This window comes from Perognathus longimembris, chromosome 13, assembly GCF_023159225.1.
Source record: "Perognathus longimembris pacificus isolate PPM17 chromosome 13, ASM2315922v1, whole genome shotgun sequence".
NCBI classification, from domain to species: Eukaryota; Metazoa; Chordata; class Mammalia; order Rodentia; family Heteromyidae; genus Perognathus; species Perognathus longimembris.
In genome coordinates, this window is record NC_063173.1 from 12,988,643 (window position 1) to 13,003,303 (window position 14,661).

A 14,661-nucleotide genomic window follows, 5' to 3' on the forward strand; every position below is an offset into this window, starting at 1 on the left:
GCCTGGGATTCTGTTGAATGTGATTTTAAAATGGAGGCAGAATTTTTAGCTGCAAAAATAGCTGCCAGGTTTGTGCTAGAGATCATAAGGAACCCATTGCTCTTGGGGCAACAAAGCTCTCATAAGGGGCAGTGAGGTAACTCTTAAAATAAAGACTCATTTCTACCCTATGGCATAGGAACTCTAGGGAATAAAAAACAGATTCAGGAGCAGGGTAAGTCTGAGATTCTGAGGAAAGATGGGTACAAAGTTGAAAAATGGGCAGGGATGTTCTGGGAGTTAAGGCTGAATATTTTGGTAGGAGCCAGATCCCTGGGACCTTGTAGCACATAAAGAAATATTTAGTAGGCTGACAAAATCAATAGACAGTGCAGGGTTTTTGTTCTTTTTTCTTTTGCTTGTCCTGGTCACGAACTCAGGGCTTGGGTACTGTCCCTGAGCCTTTTTGCCCAACGCTCCTCCTCTACCACTTTAGTCATAGCTCTACTTCCAGCTTTTGGGTGGTTAATTGGAGATGAGTCTCATGGACTTTCCTTCCTAGGCTGGCTTCAAACAGTGATCCTCAGATCTCAGTCTCCTGAGTAGCTAGGATTACTGGTATGATCTACCAGCACACAGCTTATTTTATTTTTGAAAAGGAGAGAGGCTTACTTCAGGACTTGTTTTTTAGAAAGTTACTTTGGCAACCTAGAAACTATAGTTGGGAAGTCTTTGCAGAAACCTCTGTAAAAGCAAATGAATCCTGTTTTTTGTTGTTGTTATTTTTGTTATTTTTAAATGGTAGATACTACTTTCTTTGCTGGAGTGGGTAAGGATTTCTTATGAGCCAGATACTTTTTATTTACTTAATTGTGTGTTAATACAGGTAGATTCATTTCCATAGGCTAGGCTTCTAGTGGGCAAAAAGGGTCTGATTTTTAAGCTGATTCATGACTGCTCTGCTGGGCCTCTTGTTTCTAGACTCTTTGCCAACTAGAGTCTTACTACTGCTGTTTGAACAATCCCCATACTTCATTTGTCTGAAAAACATGTTCTGTTTTCATTCCAAAGACAAAAGAATCTTAGCAGGAGACATTCCAAGTTTGGGGATAAAACTAAGCTCTCAGCTCTCCCTATTCCCCAAGGCCTCCTGAGCTTAATGACCTCTATGGCACTTAGAAGGAGACAGACATCCCTCCCCCACAGGCCTGAACACAAGCACACACATACCCTATGAAGGTATTCAGAGCCTTCATGCCACTTTGTCCCTCCTTCCTTCTATATACCTTCATTGCCAGCACCACAGAGCTTTATTTACTGAGTCCTTGATATTTCATGTGAACAAATGTAATGCTCCATGCACATTCCAATTAGGGTATCACTGGGTTTCAAAATAATTCTCTTTTGGGCAGGCAGGAATTGTTTCCCTTTTCATTAAGAAATAGGCAGAATTTCCCCATAGTTCCACAAGTGATTAGAGCCACAACCCCGAATTTATAATCAGGCTACCGAATTTTCTTCCTTGTACTGCTAGTGGATTGTTGCTTTGGAGTAAAGTAACATTTATTTGCTCATTTCTACTCCTTTAACAATACTTATTTAACCCTATCTCCACTAGACCTTATTGGGAGTATGGAGGTGAGTTCGGCTAGTTCTATCTTAAAGGCCCAATCTATTATAGAGGGGAGACATATCATAGTATTGGCTTTTACTAAGAGGACAATATTTCAGTAAACAATGGAAATTTCTTGCACTTGGGTCATGGAAGAGTACAAGGAGAAGGATATTCCGTAAGGGAAGGAGATGGAGGCAGGAAATGTCGCCTCTGGGTTTGTTTTTTTTTTTTAGCTTTGCAAGTAGTGCCATCTGGTGTACAACACAAGGATGATCAACTCTCCTTTTCTTCAGAGGCAAAGTAGGCAGAAGACTGCAATTGTTTTGTTTTATTTTGCCAGTCCTGGGTTTGGACTCAGAGCCTGAGCATTGTCCTTGGCTTCTTTTTGCTCAAGGCTAGCACTCTGCCCCTTGAGCTACAGCGCCACTTCTGGCCATTTTCTATATATGTGGTGCTGAGGAATCGAACCCAGGGCTTCAGGTATACAAGGCAAGCACTCTTGCCACTAGGCCATATTCCCAGCCCAGAAGACGGCAACTGTAAGCAGACCAGGAAGTCTGTAATTTAGTATTTCTTTCTCTTCTCTCTCTGTTACACTGCATCTTTTGAAATACCACTCACCAATAACTCTGGGCTTAAGTGTTTTTTTGGAGGTTATGTTCTAGTTCTATCTTTTTAAAAAAATCATCTTAATTCAGTGGTCAAGTGCTTTTCTCTATGAGTTATTCTTGTTCTAGAGACTATTACTACTTTTCTATACCTCAGTTCTACCTTTCTCCCTCCCTTTCACACTCCCTTCTTTGCTACCTCCTTCCCTTCATCATTCCCTACAAACTAGAGCCTCATGCATGTGCTACTGCCAAGCTACACTCCCCTCCTCTCCATCATCCTTTCATTGTTCAATTCTAGTGCTCTGTTTGATGATTGCTACTAAGATAAGAAGGCCAGATACGATTTTCAAAGATCAGCCCTTTTCATTTTTAAGGGGAATTAGTAAACTGTTACTCTTTCTTCTGGGTCTAGTCTGGTATCCATTTCTCCTAGTCCGACATCCCTTCATCTTCAGGTAGTGTTTATTTGATCATCTTTTGACATCACCTCCTCAGAGCAGGGAGAACTTACTTGAGATCTGGTGCTCACTTGTCTTCCTTGTTGCCATGACGTGGCCTGCACTGCCTTGCCTGGCCTCCTCCAGCATCCTACATTGCCCCCCAAGGCTGCACAAGATCTACAGATATAGATATGTAGACATACCTTATTGTAAGAATGCCACACTGCAGTTTTCAGTTTGTCTTTGGCTGTAGCAGAAGGGTTAGTTTTCTGATTTGTTTCCATATCTATTTCCATAATTTAGGCTTAGTACAGGGCTTGAGGAACTTGGTAACTAAATGGAGGAATGAACTAATGAATTAATATAGGAAGCTATGTGGAGGAAAGAAGGACTGCAGAAGGGATATATGAGTAAGTGCAAAGGTCGTTTTTTAAAAAAAATTATAACTGATGCCTTTGAAATTTTACATACTATGAAAGATACTTAGGAAAGGAGCTCAGGGGCTGGAACTGCAGGGAATCTCCCAAGCCCAGCCTAGCCTAACCCAGCCCAGCCCAGCCCCATTGGCATGAATTTCATTTTTCTGTGCTTCTAGAGTAAGCACTCAGGATTCTAAAAGCTTTATCTCAATAGTTGCTTCATCTTCTGTTAGCTGCCCTTCTGCTACTACCTCAGTCGCATTTAACAATGAGATTTTTCTTGGATTTTGCCTAGTTTTCAGGCTTTTCTATGTTTTTTTGAACCTGCCAGATACTCCAATATGATGGGAATAATTATGGAACATGAAGCCACAAAGGTTTGAATTCTAGTCTTGGTTTCTCCTATAATTTATTTCCCTTCTCCTAAGCCTTTAGACTCAAATCTGTCCCAGGCTGATAATGATAACAGTGTATCAGTAGATCCTTATCTACTAGGAGGACAAATGTGAAATGCCTTGTAAATTGGTAGTTTACAAGTTATGTGAGATACTTTAGAGGAGGTATTCAGATTCTTGTGAACCTGGCTTCACAGCAGAATAATTACAGGCAGCAAAATGATGGCCAACATAAGAATTAGGGTAATGACTGTGGTTTCTGTTGCCCCTGAGCTAGCGCAGCACTAGGATGGCCTCCTCAGAGCAGAGAGAACTTACCTGAGATCTGCTGCTCATGTGTCTTCCTTGTTGCCATGACTCTTGGCACGTTGGCCTGCACTGCCTTGCCTGGCCTCCTCCAGCACCCTACATTGCCCTCTAGGCTGCACAAGGCCCAGGAAGAGCACCGCACAGTGGAGGTGGAAAAGGTCCATCTGGAAAAGAAGCTGCGCGATGAGATCAACCTTGCCAAGCAGGAAGCCCAGCGGCTGAAGGAGCTGCGGGAAGGTACAGAGAATGAGCGGAGCCGCCAAAAATATGCTGAGGAAGAGTTGGAGCAGGTAGGAAAATATACGAATTCCTGGGTCCCTTAGGGGTTGGGTTCAGGACAGAAGCCCAGGGTCTGGCTGGAATTTTTTGTGTATAAGGGCTTTGAAATATGGCCTCAAACTGGCTATGTACCCCAAGCTGATCTTGATCTCGTAATCCTTCAGCCTCAGTTTCCTGAGTTGCTGAGATCACAGGCTTGTACCACCATGCCCCATCCCTTCTCTGGGTTTTTAGCTCCTGTAATCCACTGGTCCTCAATTTTTCTCAGGACATTCCAAATCTTAAAAATTATTTATTTAATTCTTATTAAATAACTTTTTTCCCCCCTTGTGGTTATGGGGCTTGAATTCAGGGTCTGGTCGCTGTCCCTGAGCTCTTTTTGCCCAAGGCTAGCACTCTACCACTTTGAGCCACAGCTCTACTTCTAGAGTTCGGGTGGTTAATTGGAGATAAGAGTCTCACAGTAACTTTTCTGCCTGGGCTAGCTTTGAACTGTGACACTTAGATCTCAGCCTCCTGAGTAGCTAGGATTGCAGGTCTGAGCCACCAGCACCTGGTTAAGGAACATTTTTGTGAGAGCAATATTGATGTTATTAGAAATGAAAATGGAAGGCTGGATGTAGTTCAGTGTAGAGTGCTCACCCAGTACGCACAAGGTCCTAGATCTAGCCTCAGAACTGTAAGAAAACAGAAATTAAAATATAAAGGTTTGAAGCTGGTCACTGATGGCTCATACCTGTAATCCTAGCTACTCAGGAGGCTGAGATCTGAGGATATGCTTTTTTTTAAAAATTACTTATTTATTGTCAAAGTGATGTACAGAGGGGTTACAGTTTCATACGTAAGGCAGTGGGTACATTTCTTGTACAATTTGTTACCTCCTCCCTTGAGGATTATGCTTTGAAACCAGCCTGGGCAAGAAGTTAGTGAGACACATCTCCAGTTAACTGGCAGAAAGCCATAAATGAAATTGTGGCTCAAGTTGTAGAGCTCTAGCCTTGAGCCAACAGAGGCTCAGGGGTAGTGCTCAGACCCTGAGTTAAGCCCCAGGGACACACACACACACACGCGCGCGCGCGCGTGTGCACGCACACTTTGTATGCACACATGAAGAACTTGAAAATATTAATATTTACTTAGAAAAATACATGGCATTAAGACAACTAAGTTCTTATATTAATGTCTGCATTAAGTCTGTTAGGATTTCACACATCATGTATCCTCTGGAGAACTCCATGGTTCAGTTGTGAGAAAAAGGGAATAAAAAAGTGGTTAATGTCTTAGTATTATGAAAATAGTTTTGACCTTGTTAATGCTCTCTGGAAGGTCTTGGGGACACCTGGGAATTCCAAATCACTTAGTGTGCTTCAAGTCTAGTCATAATTGCTTCTACAGCTCTCTGATATTTTTGGAAACTTAATTTTCATAATTTATGCAGCTTTCTTCCAGATGTGTTGATTCTTTTACCATGACCTATTATGTCCTACTGGGAAGTGAAAGTAAGGTGATACCACTTTAAAATATGTCAGTTATTATGAATTTTGCCTGACTACTTACAAGGACTTAGGGAACTACTTAATTAATCTTAAGTTTTACACATACGTGTGTGTGTGTGTGTGTGTGTGTGTGTGTGTGTGTATCAACTGGGGTTTGAATTCAGGGCCTTGTGCTTGCTACCCTGTGCCATGCCTCCAGCCTAGGATCTATCTATCTATCTATCTATCTATCTATCTATCTATCTATCTATCTATCTATGTTTTTTAGATAAAAATCTAGTTATGTAGCCCAGGTTGGCCTAGAATTCCCTATTTAGTCTAGTTTGGCCTTGAATTCATATTTCTTGCCTCTACTTCCCAGGTGTTAGGATTGCAAGCGTGAATCACCATGCCCAGCCTAGGGAGCATTTTAAAAGCTTTTCATGCCTAGTTAGTACCCCCAGATCAGTGAAATAAGAATTTCTAGGATTGGGCCCAAATATCAGTATTTTTGAAGTTTCCCACATGTTCCTAGTATATGGCAAGGTTGAGAACTGTAGCTATAGAATAGGGCCAGTGTTCTTTGTTGCCATCTATTGTCTTCTTTCCTTTAACCATTTGTTACTTACATGTGGCAGCATATATCTTTCTCTAGCCCTCTGTCTCTGGTCTCTCCATCTCTTGTTTTGTAATTATTTCTCTCACAAGGTTTTTTTTTTTTTTGCCAGTCCTGGGCCTTGGACTCAGGGCCTGAGCACTGTCCCTGGCTTCTTCCCGCTCAAGGCTATCACTCTGCCACTTGAGCCACAGCGCCGCTTCTGGCCGTTTTCTGTATATGTGGTGCTGGGGAATCGAACCTAGGGCCTCGTGTATCCAAGGCAGGCACTCTTGCCACTAGGCTATATCCCCAGCCCCTCTCACAAGGTTTTTGAGCCTGGTACTCCAGCCCTTTTGTGTGCCTTTCAGTCACACTTTCCTTTATTTACTGTTTTTTTTCTCCTTAATGATCTTCTTTCCTTAATTGCTTTTAGTGTTGAAGTTAATCATAAATTCTTAGATTCTAAGGTATCTATTAAGGTATCTAGTCTTCATTTAAAATATATAAAACAGGAGTGGGCCATTTTATTCTTATAAGAACCATAAGCCAAGTGAATATTAGTGCTTTCATTGGCTCTCAAATAAATAAAGGTATTCTGTCCTTAACTAAGATCCTCTTGTAGTTTGGACTATGGAGAGGATAGGGATTACTATGGAATACATGTTCCAGTGACTGAAGTTGGAAATAATGAACCTGTTTCTCAATCCCTGTTCTCTGGATTCTGCCCAGATGAAGGTTAGTGTTCAGTTTGAGAAGTTGGAGATCACTTACACGGGGTGGGGGGCGGGGGGCGGTGAAATAGCAAGAGATCCAGTACATATAATGTCTACATATATTTCCAGATCTCTCATACTTGAGTGCCTTGTGACTGTTTGCTTGATTATCTTATTTGTTCACAGAGAGAATCATAGACACAGTATTTGGACTAGAGGAAACTGAAGCTTGTTCAGGCCAATACCCTTCTGGAGTATTGAGTACTCAATATTGATTTTTCTTTGTCGTGATTTCTTCACATACCTCTCATGACAGTCGTCCCACAATTTCCTGAGATCACTGATGGTTTGGATTTACATAAGAGAAAGTCCTACCACATAGTTAATTAATAATGTCTATAGGGCTGGGGATATGGCCTAGTGGCAAGAGTGCCTGCCTCAGATACACGAGGCCCTAGGTTCGATTCCCCAGTACCACATATACAGAAAACCGCCAGAAGCGGTGCTGTGGCTCAAGTGGCAGAGTGCTAGCCTTGAGCGAGAAGAAGCCAGGGACAGTGCTCAGGCCCTGAGTCCAAGGCCCAGGACTGGCAAAAAAATAAATAAATAAATAAATAAAAAATAACCTTTCTGTCATGCCAATGCAAAAACAATTTAAAAAAAAAATAATGTCTATAGACCTAACCAAATACCAGAACTAAATGTCCAGATGTCCAGATTTTCAACCAAGTGCTTTTACTGCCACATGGTGTTGTCTTGAGGTTCACACAGATCCCAGTAAGAATCAACTTATATAATAGAAAAAAGTACCTAGATTGGAAGAAAAAAATGTTTGAGTTCTGGTTAACACAACTGACAATGTGACCTTGAATATATTACTTCTTTGAGCTTATGTCCTTGCATACAAAATATGAAAAAACAAAATCCTTACTCTGAAAAAATTCTTACCCCATCTCACCCTAGATGAGGACTGGATTCTGAAGCATCATTCAGAAGTGTTGGAGAGGGTTTTCTTATCAGGAAACAGACTCACATGCTCTTGTCTGCATAGGTTCGGGAGGCCTTGAGGAAAGCAGAGAAGGAGCTGGAATCACACAGCTCATGGTATGCTCCAGAGGCCCTTCAGAAATGGCTGCAGCTGACACATGAGGTGGAGGTTCAGTACTACAATATCAAGAAGCAAAATGCTGAGAAGCAGCTGCTTGTGGCCAAAGAGGGGGTGAGACCTGCCCTCCTGTGGCCCTCCTGCCCTCTTTCCTCCCTGCCCTTTTTCCTTTTCTCTGTCCCACTCTGTTCCTCCCTTCGGGCCAAGAGTTACTGTGGTGGTGGGTTTTGTTTCTTTTTCTAATGTGCAGCTCCTGATACTACCCTCAAGCTTCTAGATGAGGGAATGAGGGTATAGGGGTACTCCTTCCTCCTGTCTCCTGGGAAAGATGAAGCAAGTGGAAACAGGTAGAGGGAAAGCTCTTCTAGTTCCAGGCCATCATGAAGACAATGGTTCTCCTGGGGCTAGGGTACTGACAGGGGAACGTTTTGCTTTTTCTCTGATTTCCTCTATTCCCTTTGCCACTCCCTGCCTTCCTTTATCCCTCCCTCCTTGTCTTCCTTTTCTCCTCCTCAGCCTAAATTGTGCTAGGACTCAGCCACAAGAATGCCTTTCTCACTTCTTCCAACATCTAAGCCCTGCTCTTTTTAAGCTGGGGGCTTCATCTTTGCAGGCCGAGAAGATAAAAAAGAAGAGAAACACACTCTTTGGCACCTTCCATGTGGCCCACAGCTCTTCCTTGGATGATGTGGATCATAAAATCCTTACAGCTAAGTAAGTGACACAAGTTATCCACTTGGGCAACACTCATACTATCGTTACAATTTGAGGGGGGGGGGGTGTTCCTGGAGCTTCTAACCCCAATTCTGTTTTCTTACTGATGGACTGAAAGCTCTGGTCTGTTGCCTTAGCTGTGATTCAGCTCCCACATGGCTCAAAAGTTTATGAGCTTATTGTATTTTTGTATAACAAATATCTCTGTAACTTGTTCTCTGAGAAGAGACCTTATTCATACCGGGTCTCCTACCCAGTCCATACCTGCAGTTGTTTTTCCTCTGTCTTCAGGCAGGCACTGAGCGAGGTGACAGCAGCACTGAGGGAGCGCCTGCACCGCTGGCAGCAGATTGAGATCCTCTGCGGCTTCCAGATTGTCAACAACCCTGGCATCCACTCCCTGGTAGCTGCCCTCAACATAGACCCCAGCTGGATGGGCAGTACACGCCCCAACCCCGCCCACTTCATCATGACTGACGACGTGGATGACATGGATGAAGAGATTGTGTCACCTTTGTCCATGCAGTGTAGGTGACCTAATTTGGTATGGATGGCGGTCTTCATTGGTACGATTGAGGGAAGTCGTTTTTCATGTATATTTCAGAAGTCTATGGCCTCTGCTGTGCTTAAATAACACATGGGGCAGATAACCAAGAAAACAGTTGACTTCTGACATGGGTTAATTAAGCACAATTCACATCAAGGCATTTCTTTTATAGTCGTCCTTTTGATGATTTTCCCTTGCTATATACTCTGTCCTTAATAGGTCTATTGTGTTAAGTATATATTCCTTCACTCTTTGTTTTTCTGTTCATTTTCCAATTCCCCTTGTTGTCTACCTTTGTAAAAAATAATCTTATCTAGAGATTATTTACAATGTAAAATGGCATTTGTTTCGAATATTTGTTGAATTTATTTATTTGCATTTATGTTTCTTATTTTTTAATTGCTCAAGTAGATGAATGGAATGATCTCTCTCTTTTTCTTCCTGCCTTTTTGTGTGAGGATCCATGTAGCAACAGTTCCTTAAAGTGATCTTCCCCCAAAGCCACACGTTTGGAAGGCATTCTTGGTCAGGAGGGAGCTCCTGCACATGGCTGGCCCGCCACCAGAACTCTTGGAACTCTTATCCTCTGTCCTGGGTCTTTCCTCTCCCTTCTCCTCCCTGCAAGTGATGTGGACTGAGTAGGACAGAGTCAAAAGGCACAACATTCTGTGGGTATTCTTTAGTGAGTGAAGGAAATTTTCCTTTACTGGTTCTCAGTTGAAATTTTCTTTAGTTGAGAGGTTTTTTTTTAGTTTTTTTTTTTATTTAAGTAAATAACATAGGTAAAGCTTAAGGTAAAGCTGTTGTCCCTGGCAGTGCAGTAGGGATGGTAGAAATCCAGGGCTGCTTTAGAGGAGCAAAGTCCCTTTCAGAAGCCTGGATTCTTCAATCAGACTGGACTCCCATTCTCTAATAATACTTTATCCGTGGCCAAGCTTGTTTATCTCCTTGATCTGATATCTTTTGTGTGTGCATACACAACATACCACTATTGGGGCTTGAACTCAGGGCCTAGGGCCTGTTCCTTGGTTTTTTGTTTTTTGTTTTTTGTTGGCTCAAGGTTGGTGCTTTGCCACTTGATTCAATGCTCCACTTTTTGGTGGTTAGCTGAGAAAAGTCTCATGGACTTTCCAGCTTGGGATGGCTTCTAGCCTAGCCTTCTGAGTAGCTAGGATTACAGATGGGAGCCAGTGATACCCATTCTTTGTAGGTCTTTGTTTTGTTTTTTGCCAGTCCTAGGGCTTGAACTCACGGCCTGGGCACTGTCCCTGGCTTCTTTTTGCTCAAGGCTAGCACTCTACCACTTGAGCCACAGCACCACTTCCGGCTTTTTCTATATATGTGGTTGAGGAATCGAACCCAGGGCTTCATGTATATGAGGCAAGCACTTTACCATTAGGCCATATTCCCAGCCCTCTTTGTAGGTCTTTAGTCAAAAGCCTAACAAGGTTTGGATCACTGATGGGAAAAGGTAGCTCCTGACCCACTGATCCAAAAGTTCCTCTGACTCAGGAAGTAAAGGACTTTCAGTACCTTAAATACCTCTTATTGCCTGCCTTTCTCATAGCCCATTGATGGGCAGGCTGAAGCCCTCCATGAATCAGATTTTTTTCTCCTTTTGGCCTGGCTTGTTGACCCTAGATGCTGCCTGGCTGATGGGGCGTAGGTCCAGTGACCGTTCTCTCTGCTCTACATCCGCCGGCTCGGATGATCAGTCCCTCTGGAAATACCCGGGTTTGAGGACCCCTTTGGGGCTTTTGTTTTTCCAACTTTTGGGACTAAACCAGCACTCATACCCCACGGGCCCCTTTCCCTGCCTGCATCACACCCCATGCCTGCTCCCTATATCCTCTCAGCACTATCCCTACTAACTACAGGGAGGGGTTCGGGGGTGAGAAGAATCAGCCTACTTGGTCAAGAGCTGGAGAGAGAATATCCATGGTTATGGAAGGCTTTAGGTTTTCCCTTCAACTGAGCTACACAGTATCCTGATGTCCCCTCTTCCAGCTGGACTGGGAGGAAAAGAGGGAAGGCAAGACTACCCTCTCCTCCCATATTCCATCTTCTTTTTCCCTCTTCTCCATCCTATTGTAGGTTTCTTCTTCCTCTTCAGCCTCCTTTTTATGTCCTGAAAGCTGCAGGAGCCCTGCCTTGCAACCCCTCCAGTGGAAAACTGCAAAACTGCATTCTTTCCCTGGGAGCCCTTCCAAGACTCCTGCCACTCTTATACCTTCACTTTCCTTCTTTAAGTAGGTGGCTGTCTACCACAGCGGAGGGAAGGGTCTAATATTTGCATTTTTTGTTTTTCATTTTGGAGCTGGGATTGAGCCCAAGGGATTACTCTTATCATAATTCTAAATTACCTAGTGCCCAAACGGGCATGACAGTTATCATCTTCCAAGAGCTCTATTGGCGTAATTGGTCCAGGAGCTAGGTCATTGTTCTTTTATGCATATTACAGGAAATTTGGAAAAAGTTTAAAGGCAAATAGTTATTTAAAAAGGCATACATGATTGAGTATGTGTTCTTCCTGTCTTTTGTCTGTAAAATATTTTAAATGTATTTAGGATAATGAAAATGACCATAATTTATTGAGTGCCATGACAGATACATGATCATGAAGTCTCAGAATACCTCTTCAGTGTTCTACAAATTATGTAATAAAATGAGGATATAAGCTGCTCAAAGTTACAGTTAGAAGTAGAAAGGCCTAGTTTCCAAACTCTTAGTGCTTTATATTTCAAAGTTCAAGGCTATTCTGTACAATTGTGTATACATCTTCATCCCTTGAACTTTTTTTTTTTGTTGTTGTTGTTGTTTGGTTGGTTGTGGTGTTTGAACTCTAGGCCTGGGTTTGAGCCATTGATGCTTGGCTCCCTTGAACTTTTTTCTTTTCTTTTTTTCTTTCTTTTTTTTTTTTTTTGCCAGTCCTGGGCCTTCAACTCAGGGTGAGCACTGTCCCTGGCTTCCTTTTGCTCAAGGCTAGCACTCTGCCACTTGAGCCACAGCGCCACTTCTGGCCGTTTTCTATATATGTGGTACTGGGGAATCGAGCCCAGGGCTTCATGTATATGAGGCAAGCTCTCTTGCCACTAGGCCATATTCCTAGCCCTCCCTTGAACATTTTAATAGGAATTTTTCCATGTTCTTAAAATCCTCTTATAAACATCACTTTTGCTGTCTCTGTAGTTTTTTTTTTTAATAATTGGTGCTGGTTCTAGGGCTTGAACATAAGGCCTGAGCCCTGTCCTAGAGCTTTTTTGCTCAAGGTTGGCACTCTATCATTTGAGCCACAGCTCTATTTTCAAATTTTGCAGTCTAATTGGAGATAAGAGTCTCATGAACTTTCCTGCCTGGGCTGGGTTTGAACTGTGATCCTCAGATCTTAGCCTCCTGAGTAGCTAGGGTTACAGGTGTAAGCCACTGGCACTTAGCCTCTTACCTCTGTAGTCTCTCAGGAAATAGGTATATTATCATTCTTCCATTATCCCATCTTTTGTGTTAACTTTCATACAATTATTAATGATGTTCCAATGAATATATTCATACATAATTCCTTGTCTACGTTGTGAATTATTTCCTGAGGTTGGTTTTTCTGAAAAGGCTGGTTCTTAGTGCTCTCCCGGGCCTTGCCCCAATCCCCTATCCTACCCTGTCCTGCCTGTGTCCTCCCACTAACTGCCTTGCTACCTCCCTTTATAAGTGACATTGCCTTAGGTCTTTTCCCACTGAAGTTGCCATTAAAATTGCCCTAGGCAGCTCATCTTCAGTTTCCTATCCCATGGTGGGAGGTTTCTGGTAGATGATGCCCCTTTCTCCAGATTGGGTATCAAAGGCCCAGAAAAGTCTTCATCAGCCATTTTGCTATGGGTTGCTTGCCTGCCAGCCCAAAGCATTTGGCCTTTCCTCACACTTCTGTTTAATTTCCTTACAGCTCCCAGCCTGCAGAGCAGTGTCCGGCAGCGCCTGACAGAGACACAGCACGGCCTGGGATCTCAGAGGTTGGTAGAGGGCGAGGCTGGCCACTTCTTGACAAGCCGGGTATCTCTGCGGCGAATGCGCAGCCTTTCATCTGGACAGTCTTTCAGTTCTGAAGGCCACGGGACCAGTTCTCCATCTGCCTCTACTTCTTCCTGTTCCTCTTCCACCACCACCACCACCACCACCACTACCACTACCACCACTACCACCTCCACCGTCCATGTCCACCCTGTTTATTACCACCACAGCACTTCCTATTTCCTCCAGACGGATCCCTACCCTGACCCATCCCCTTCTGACAGCACCGCTGTGATGCCTGGGCATTCAGAAAGCTTGGGGTATCAACTGTCTCTCTTTTCTTTCCCCCTTCCCTTCCTTCCCTTTCCATTGCTTTTCCCCTGGCCTCTGCCTGCTGGCTGCTGCTTGGTCACCTCTGGGTGTGTATTGTGGGGAATCTTCTTGATGTTTCCTTTTCCAGCTCTGGAACTCCTTTTTAAGGTCAGCTTAATTTCCCATACCTTTCTCCCCATTTCTATCTGGGGTTTGCTGACGCTAAAAATGAGTACCAAACTCTTCCTTCATAATCCTATAGCACTTTTGCCTAAACTCTGGACTTCAGATCAGTTATCTTAGTGGGAGTCCTCACTTCCTTTATTCCTTTAACGAACATTTATTGATGTTTACTCTGTGCCAGGTTCTTCTGGGCATAGAGTTCATAGATGATAAGATATAATCATAGTCATCACAAACTTCAATCTGGTCTGGGAGAGGTACATAAATAATTATGGAAATTTTTGATAAGTGCTATGTGGGTGTTGAGGGAGGAGTGACTAACAGTGTGTAGCTGGGTGGAATGCTTCACCAAAGAGATGACATTTGTGCTAACATCTTATATACAGGGAAAAGACAAAGTGTTCTAGACAGAGGAGACATTATGTACAGAGGCATGGAGGTGCAAGAGCATGTGATACAATAGATTCACAAGTAAGTAGATGAAGTTAGAATGATAGAAAGGCTCAGAAAGTCTATTTTTTAGGAGATGGAGAACTACAAAAGGGTTTTTGAAAGTGTACTGCTCTGAAATACAATTTAATGGGCAGTGTATAGGAAGGAGATTACAAGAATCTAGAAGTTATTATACACCTCTACGGGAAGTACTATAATCTTGGGATGGAAAGGAAATGATTAACCTAATATGTGGATGCAAAGTGAAAGAAAGGGAAGAATCTAGTATAACACTTATGTTTCTAACTCGAGTGACTGGATGAGTGTAGTATCCTTCATGTAACTTGAGTATAGAAAAGGGGAATCAGGTATGGGGGATTTGGACAAGAAAATTTGGGTAGGTTGAAAAGTTCAGAGTAGGAAGCCAGAGTTAAATAATTTACTAAGATACATAGCTAATTAGGAGCAGAACACAGACTGGAACTTGGCTTTCCATTTCAAGACATGGTTTTGAGTATTTTTGTCCTTCTACAAGG

General features: G+C 42.9%; 1 protein-coding gene across 2 annotated transcripts in view; it reads left to right on the top strand.

Annotated features, from left to right (window-relative positions):
- Stim1 (stromal interaction molecule 1) overlaps nt 1–14,661 on the top strand; it is a 156,433-nt gene that overhangs the window by 136,658 nt on the left and 5,114 nt on the right. Inside the window, exons 7-12 of one of the 2 annotated variants that reach the window (XM_048360543.1) lie at nt 3,881–4,058; nt 7,885–8,052; nt 8,552–8,652; nt 8,944–9,179; nt 10,841–10,933; nt 13,134–13,200. In XM_048360543.1, coding sequence (XP_048216500.1) covers nt 3,881–4,058; nt 7,885–8,052; nt 8,552–8,652; nt 8,944–9,179; nt 10,841–10,933; nt 13,134–13,200 — 843 coding nt within the window. The remainder of the gene's footprint in view (nt 1–3,880; nt 4,059–7,884; nt 8,053–8,551; nt 8,653–8,943; nt 9,180–10,840; nt 10,934–13,133; nt 13,201–14,661) is intronic. The other variant, XM_048360544.1, reaches the window with a different exon arrangement.